This window comes from Apus apus, chromosome 11 (assembly GCF_020740795.1).
Source record: "Apus apus isolate bApuApu2 chromosome 11, bApuApu2.pri.cur, whole genome shotgun sequence".
Taxonomy (NCBI): domain Eukaryota; kingdom Metazoa; phylum Chordata; class Aves; order Apodiformes; family Apodidae; genus Apus; species Apus apus.
The window spans coordinates 6,550,660-6,558,838 of record NC_067292.1 but is presented as its reverse complement, the minus strand read 5'-3'; the positions used below and the strand labels follow the sequence as shown (position 1 = coordinate 6,558,838).

At 45.1% G+C, this 8,179-nt stretch overlaps 1 protein-coding gene across 1 annotated transcript in view; it reads left to right on the top strand.

Annotated features, from left to right (window-relative positions):
• The first annotated feature begins 3,697 nt into the window (after window positions 1-3,697).
• VAT1L (vesicle amine transport 1 like) overlaps window positions 3,698-8,179 on the top strand; it is a 51,313-nt gene continuing 46,831 nt past the window's right edge. Inside the window, exon 1 of the mRNA XM_051629593.1 lies at window positions 3,698-4,031. Within this exon, the coding sequence (XP_051485553.1) occupies window positions 3,802-4,031 (230 nt within the window). The 5' untranslated portion in view covers window positions 3,698-3,801. The remainder of the gene's footprint in view (window positions 4,032-8,179) is intronic.

The following is an 8,179-nucleotide window of genomic DNA, read 5'->3' as shown; positions in this document are numbered from 1 at the left end:
ATAGCTCTAAAAATAAACATTTAAATGAAGGGCTTATTTTGGTCTGTCCATGTTTGACAACTATCATCATTGTGATATAAAGATTTCACAATCAATTTAAATTTTCTGAAATTGTATTGCTTCTTGATCAACAATAATGTAATCCATTTATTTAACTTCTATTGTATCCATCACTGAATTATCTGAGCACAATTTCTGTACAAGACAAATGGTAAAGTAATGAAGGAATAAATAACTGAGCAGTCAACAGGATAAGCCATATTGGCATATATTGGCCCTGCCAAATCCTGTGTGAATGCTTTGATTTCTTTTCCTCTTCAATTTAAAACATAACATATTTTCATTACTCCTGATGATTCTGAGAAGCTTTAAATGGTTTCTGTCTGCTGAAGGGAAATGTACAGTGCTCTTCAGTGCCTATAAACAGAGAATTGCTTCATTGCTTCTATGATTCATACGTAGCTCAACCAGTAAGAGAGAGCCTCTGGCTAAGATAAAATAAAATAATTACTTCAATATGAACTAACCTTAGGAAACAGAGGCCTCCTTTGTTTTTAAAAAGCCCAAACAAATAAATCAGGCATCCTATTCTCTTAGAGATTCCCTTGGAAATGGCTGTCTTTGTTAATACATTTTATGCACAGATAAAGAGGGGAAAGTCACCAAAACCATTTTCTGATTGATAAGAGATGTTGTGGACTACAGGTGATAACAACAGCTGACACAGATATTCTGAACATGTTCTCGTAACATAAAACATAAGATGGATCTTCTGTTAAGCAATATGGATGTTTTATAGCACACAAAGCTGTATGGGGAAAATGTTGAATAAGAATGAAAAGTTAAGGGAGCCCTGAGGTTTTGTTTTCTGTCCCTGCACCAAACAATTTTGTAACAGTAAAAAACCAACGGTTTGGAGCACAACGTATTAAAAACTTCCCTGTTTATGCACTAAAACAGCCAGAAGCTATCAATATGATTTTACTAATTTTATTTGTAACTATTAGACAAATGCATCATTTAGCTTAGAAATATTTGTAATATTTTATTGTCTAAGACAAAATGTGATCTACACACCAGAGAAAACTACTGAGATAAAAAATTCAGTATCATCCAGTCTAACTGCAGGTTTTGTTTTGCCATCTATGGGTTATTTCCTTTTAACAAAGTGATTAGCCATTAGCCAAGGTCTTAAATGTTGCTCCTGCTAAGAAGGGAAGCTGACACGATGACATCAAGGCCCTCTTGAACACAATCCTCATCATTCTTCCTAAAAAAACCCAACAAAACAAAACACAAAAAAAACCCCAAACCCTGATACAAAGTACAAAAAAAAGGTGTCTAATATAGGATAGTCGTTGTCTGGGTTCACTTCTTTGGATGTTTCAGACCACTGGAGTGATGCAAGTAAGCTGCCCCATGGCCTCTTCATTGTTCTGGGTGTCACTTAGTTGACATATGCTATCTGCTTTACTTTCCCCAGTCATTCTGAACTTTACCATTCATTTGAGTTAGAACTATAATAAGATGCCAGCTGAGTGAATCATTTGGAGTCAAATGCATGTTGTTCTTTATTCAGCTGCTGCCCGCCTGGTCATGCATTCAAATGGCCAGATCTAAAGTGACAGAACTTTGCATTCCCTATTACAGCACTGAATTAGCCAAGTACAGGGAACAGAGAAGGGAATATTCATGGTATTACCAGGGGAGCAAGGGAGGAAAAACGCTTCCTGACCTTTGAAATGGTTAGATCCCTTCACAGGCTGCTACTTAGAATAAAGTGGATGGCATCACTTTAATACATCACAGAAAATTCATGATGGTGTTAATGAGCTGGTTTTGAATCTTAGTCCAAAACCTTTCTTGAGGACAACAAAAGGGGTGTTCGACCTCTTCAGACTTCACTTTCGATAAAATCTGATTGAAGTTCTTGAGATAATGAAACTAGCGAAGCTTTCCTGTGGCCAGTACTCCTCATTTGCTCCTAATGTTTGTTTACTGCTACATCTATGACAGGCTTAGATGACAAATGCTCAGAAATGGGCTTTAAAAAATACTTTGTCTGCAAAATTCTGACAGACTAGACAGAAAAAACCCGAAGGGTTACTTACTAAGCACAAAAAAAAACCCAAACCCTATCAATTCCTACACTACCTCACTTTGTTAATTACTGCAAATGAAAATGTTTTACCCCATTCCTCATTACAGCTAAGACATTTCCAAGTTTTTTTGCTCCCTCAATTCAATATACTGAATATATAACCCAAGATGAAGTTAATGCATGTGGTGTAATTAAGAAATATTAACTCAGACCACAACAAATCCATAGCCCAAAGAGATGGTGGTGTTAACCCCTACCATGAGCCAGAAAGGTCCTGAAACTTCTTAAGATGAACTCAGTTGTGCTGGAGGATTGATGGAAGAACTGTGTCCACAAAGAGGTCTGCAGGAACACTCACTTATTCACACAGCACACTGCGATGAATTTTGGAACTCCATAAATATAGGCATGGTTTTAGGCACATAAAGAAGTGGATTTATTCAGGGGGTCCATCAACAACCTGATGCATGCACCTATACTGAGCTTATCAGACAAAATTAAGACACCTATGGAACCATAGCTGACAATCCCTCAACAAACCACATTCAGCTGTCCCAGCTGAGGCTGCAGGCAGCCACTCTCATTAACACAGGCCTAAGTGGCTGATGCCAGAGCCTTGTCAGGCCCCCAAACCGGGCCAGCCCTGGGAAGCTGCAGCTGGTGGTCTTACAGCACACCCTGCACTCACATTAAAGGATTAAGCTCCCTGCAGAAACCAGCGAACACCGGCATCAATCACCAGGAAGACACATGTTTTATAAAGGCTTAAATGTTAATTATAGCAGCGTTTTGAGCTTTGGTCTCTTGCTTGCAAGAGCATGTGTCAGCTGTGAGGCGACTGACTGTCTCTATGATTTTCCTGATGCTAAGAGTATTGTGGTCCCAGGAGCAGCTTCAGGATAAGGAATGGGGAAGGAGAGACTTTGCACGATTGGTTCCCCAGTGACAATCAAGATCAGGGCACCTCAAGTGGAGATTTAAGCCATGATGCCATTAGGTGTGGGCATGGAGGGGATGAGGGTGTCAGAGGCCAATCTTACTAGACAACCATTTCCAAGCCCCAGCTTCCACACCAAGCTCCTCAGGGGGCTCTGGGCTGTGCCCAGGACTAAGATAAAAGTATCGAGGGGGGCGATTTTTCGGCTTTGCCTCACAAGCCTGCGGCAGCACCTCCAGCACCAGGCCCCTGCTCGGCGGGGGGGAGGACGGGAGCTGGGGCCGGGCTACAAGCTCCTACCTGCGGTTCAGGTACTTCGCTCCTGCTGGCGGGCCCAGCCCGTGAGGAGCTGGCTCGGGGGGTCGGGCGGGCCGCGCCCCGCCTCGGCAGCCCCTCAGACAGGAGCGAACGCGGGGCCTCCCGAGGCCGCCTCAGGCGAACCCCTGCCCCGCCCGGCCGCGAGGTGCGATTTTCGGCGCGGCGGCCTCGGGCGCGCCCCTCACGACGCCAGCGGCGCCTGCCGCCTCCTCCGACGGCCGGGCGAGCAGGGCAGGCGCGGGGGGCGAGCGCGGGGGGGGGGCGCGGCGGGGCCGCCTCCCGCCGTGGCGGCGGAGGGAGCTGCGCCGCTAGTCGGTGCATTGCGGCGGGCGGGGGGGCCGGGCCGGGCCGTGCCGCTCCTCGCAGCGCCCGCGGCCATTCCAGACGGCGGCACCGCGCCTGGCACAGGAGCAGCCGGCGGGAGCCCCGCCGCCGCAGCCCCGCCATGGCCAAGGAGGGAGCGCAGCGAGCGGAGGAGACCGAGCAGATGATCGAGAAGGACGGCGGCAAGGATGCCGCCGAGGGCAGCGCAGCCGGCAGCCTGCGGGCCGGGGACACGAAGGAGATGAGAGCCGTGGTGCTGTCCGCCTTCGGGGGGCTCAACAAGCTCCGCGTGTCCAAGAAAGCCATGCCGGAGCCGCAGGAGGGGGAGCTGAAGATCCGCGTCAAAGCCTGGTCCAGTATCGCCTTTCGCCCTGTTCTTTCCTCCGGGGCGGCTGAGGGTCCGCAGCCCGCGGGGGGCGGGCGGGATGAGGGCCCCCTCGGGCGGGCAGGGGCTGGGGGCTCAGCGAGACACACCCGCGTCGCGCCCCCCGCCGCTCCCTGGGCGAGCGGCTTTGCCCGGCAGCGGGGTCTGCCTGCTCTCGGAGGGGGCTGGGTCGGCGGGCCGGGGTGCGGGTGTGATCCCGCAGCCTCCCCTCCCGCTGCCCGGGGCGGGTGGCTGTTGCGCCAACTTCCCTCACTTGTGGCTTCCCCCCCTCGGCCGGGAACCCCGCTCCGAGCAGCCTCTGCCCCGCTGCCCAGGCACCGTCTGTTCCCGGGCTGCGCCTGGGAAGCCTCCCCCGGGGCCACAGCTGAGCTCCGAGTCGCTGGGTACACGGCGGGCATGGAGTAACGCCGGGGGTTTGTGTGCTGTCAGCAGCAGCTATGAAGGGGAAAACAAATAGTCGTTGATTTCTCACGGTACCGACAGGGAGAAATGGGGGAAAAAAACTGGCCAACTGTGTTCAGGTTCGTTGTGTTTTCTTTCTGAGAAATGTGGATTCCAGAATGTGTGTGTTGCTCAGCGCCTGTCTCTTTCCCGTCTGGTCCTGGCTGTTATTTTTTTTCCTGGGAATCACTTACTTCAGTCATCACAATTTTTCTTCGGAGCTGGTGTGACAGTGTAGCTGGGGCTGAGGGTAACTCACCTGTGTTTAGTTGCTGTGCCTGGTTGACAAGTAACTAGCAATCTGGCAGCATCCTGAAACAAGCTTTCCTAGAAGGCTAATTTTTTTCCCCCGGAAGATTGGAGCAGACTGTTCTTCCTAGATAGCTCATTCTCAGTGCACATGTTCCTTCAAAAGAACAGGATTATTTTTTTAAGTGACAGAAGCAACATTAGAATTTTATTACACAACTTGAGATGTGTACCAAAGACCAAAATAATTTTGCCTAGGCAGGGATTTATCTGTTGTCCTCCTCTGCTGTGTGAGAACATGCTGCTTCCTGAAGATAATTCCAAGGTGAAAGCCAAGTTGTTTATTTTAGAAGTAACTGCTTTACAATAATACTGGTCTAGGCCAGTGAGCTTGTTTAGAACAATGTATCCAGTGGCTGTGCCTCAGATCTTTGAACATCTTGGCAGGTTCATGTAACTGAATGTCTGGGCCTGTGCACACTCTGGGCTTTCCATCCTGTACTTAGAAGGTTCATGGGTTTGTGACCTGTGAGAGTATTTTCCCCCACCTGAAGGTGTTGCCTGTGCAAAATGCTGATATCCATCGATATGAATGAGGGCTAATAAATGAAGGACTGAGAGATTTTGCATTCTCACTTGCTGCTTTTTTATTTCTTTTTTTCTCCTACTAGTCGCAATGGGAAATACAAGAGATTCCATGGTAGGTGAACAGAAGAAATAATGGTAGCATAGTAGCTGCTGGGTAGCTCATTTAGCCATCAAGCAAGGTTGTAATTCCATTTGAGAATAGGCTGTATTGTTTTCGGAGTGACGCTTTTGTTCTGTCATTTTGTTTTGTTTTGTTTTTCCCCCCAGCAATTGAATTAACAAAAGTTTAACATGCAAACCCTAAAATGTTCTGAGCATGTGGACATCTTTAAACTAAGCCTGGGCAGTTTACAGCGCTCTCCAGTGCCCATATGAATTCCACTTTCATCAAAGCAGTAGATGCGTGTGTATCAGAAATAGCAAGTTACCTGCAAAGGAACACTTAGCTGTCAAATAGGAAAATCAAGCTCTCCTACTCCTACAGTTGCTTTCCAGTCTTACATTATCATTAGTGAGCTGTGCAGGTTCCATGCCTGCTATTTGACATCAGTAGACCCGTTCAGCTGCTTCCGTTCCTGCCAGGTTGCACAATACTATGTGTGTTTTCGAAGCTTCCCTTTCATGCCAGAGGAGCCTGAAGGCTGCACAGCCTCTGCTTGTCATTTCTGGCTGGAAATGGCCATGGGGCTGAAATCAGATCAGGTCACCCAAGTGTGCTTCCAAACACGGCAAAATCAATTTGCTGGTCTTCTTGACTCGACTCAGTAAATACAGAAGATTGATCAGGATGATGATGGACTTGTCGTCTAGTCTGGGAGACTGAGTGAGAAAAATTTGTTGGCTTTGGGCAGTGCAATGTGCACATGTTAATACATGCCAGAGATGGGCTGCTCTGATAAGACACATTGGTAACAAATAATGGTTTTAGTTGAATCAGTTTTTTAGTTGACCATCGTCGAGGATTATTATTTTTCTCCATCAGCTTGTGGAGAAAAAGTCTTTATTTTAAGAAGAATGCATGTATGCATGATAAATAGTACATATCAGTAAAAAGTGCAAGTTCTACCTAGTCTCTGCTTTCACTGTGGGACAAACCATTTGAATCACATATATACACCAGTTAAATCATATGTATACATTTTGTAGTATGGTACTATAAATGGAAGAGATGGAGGATATGTTGCCATTAAAACTAAGCCAGATGAATAATGCTTTTGAAGATCTGGAATATCAATGATCCAATTGAAAATGTGTCAGCTGAGATGAGTCATGTGTTAGCCTCGTTCAGTGACTAAGAAATGGAGCAGCCATCGATGTCCAAGCTGAGTCACAGCTTCTGCACATTTCCTCAAATACTTTTTGATTGATAACAACAGAGTGGTTAAAATTGCTTTATTGTTTGTATTGTAATTTGCAATCTGCAGAATACTAGTATACGTATTGCTTGAAAGATTAGACAAGTAGATAGTAATTGATACAACAAGATTAGGCATTAAACAAACCAAAGCAGTATTTCAGATACAATTTGTGAATCAGGAATGCTGTCCAGTAATTACCTCCTGTTTTTACCCGTTTTCTTTGTTATAATTATTTCTTCCTTGTGACAGTATACGTGTGTCATGAGAAATGAGGGAGAAGTGACCCTTCTGATTGTGAGATAAGTGCCTTAAAAAACTGGTTGCAAATAAAAGAAACCCGGAGTATAGCAGAGTAGCGGACAGTGTATCGATTTTTTGTCCTTAAAAGCAGTCTTGTTCATATGCTGTGGGTCTTTCTGGATAAAAAGCATGAGATCTGACCATCTGAAACCTTTTCACTTTTTTTGGATTTTTTTTTAAGATTGTCAGGCAATTTTCTGGCCAAGCATAGGAGAAGGATTTTAAGAATGTAAAACTCACTGGGCCCCTTATTTGCTCTGTTGTATTTCATTCACTTCAGTAGTTAATTTCAGTGGAGTCTTACAGTGAAATAAGACAGATCAAAATTGGCACCTCTGCAAACTGAAGTGTGATTGGTCCACACGATTTGATATTTTGCAGTGGAAGATGTTGGGCATCCTTGAGTGCATGGGACAGAGCAAGGAGAACCAAGTTGACCATTGCTGGTCTGACAGTGAAAGAAGTCTGGAATACAGCTTACTATCTGCAGGACTTTCCATACTTTAAAAAAAAAAATAAAAATGCAGTAAACCCAAACCACAAATATAGAAAATAATATTCATGATCCTCAAAACTGATGTTAAGGCGGAGCATTGCAGACTTAGAAAGTCAGATTCAAAGACACTTCTATGTTTGATAAACTCTTCTTTCAGAGATGCACAAATAATTGAGTCTATGTAGGTCACACTGATATCCCTGCTCTTTCACAGAAAGGGCCTTGCAGAACCTCTGTGTCAATGTGTTGATCTTGGTAATTCATATCCTTCCCTATCTTCATTTGCATCCAGCTCTTGATTTAGGATTAAAAACACATGACTGAAAGAAATTGTGTACTTTATGTCACTGGATCACTTTGCATTTACATGTCTCCCTCTGCATATGCCCTTACTTAAAGTTTAGGAGTCACTTTCTTTGGCTACACCCCAGTGCAGGCTATGCTGGTTTGCACAGATACAAGAAATAAGTTGTGTTTATTCTCCAAAACCATCATTCTTCAGGAGACATAATTTCTTGTGATGTTCTGGGCAGCCAAACTTTCCTTTTCCTTTGCCTGCAGTAGGTTGAATCTCAATTAAGGACTTGATGAGGTTGGGAGTCTTGAAGGTAGTTACTAATACTACTTTTCAAATTAAAAAAATAATAATATGGTTTTATCATATAATGTAATTGTGCTTTCA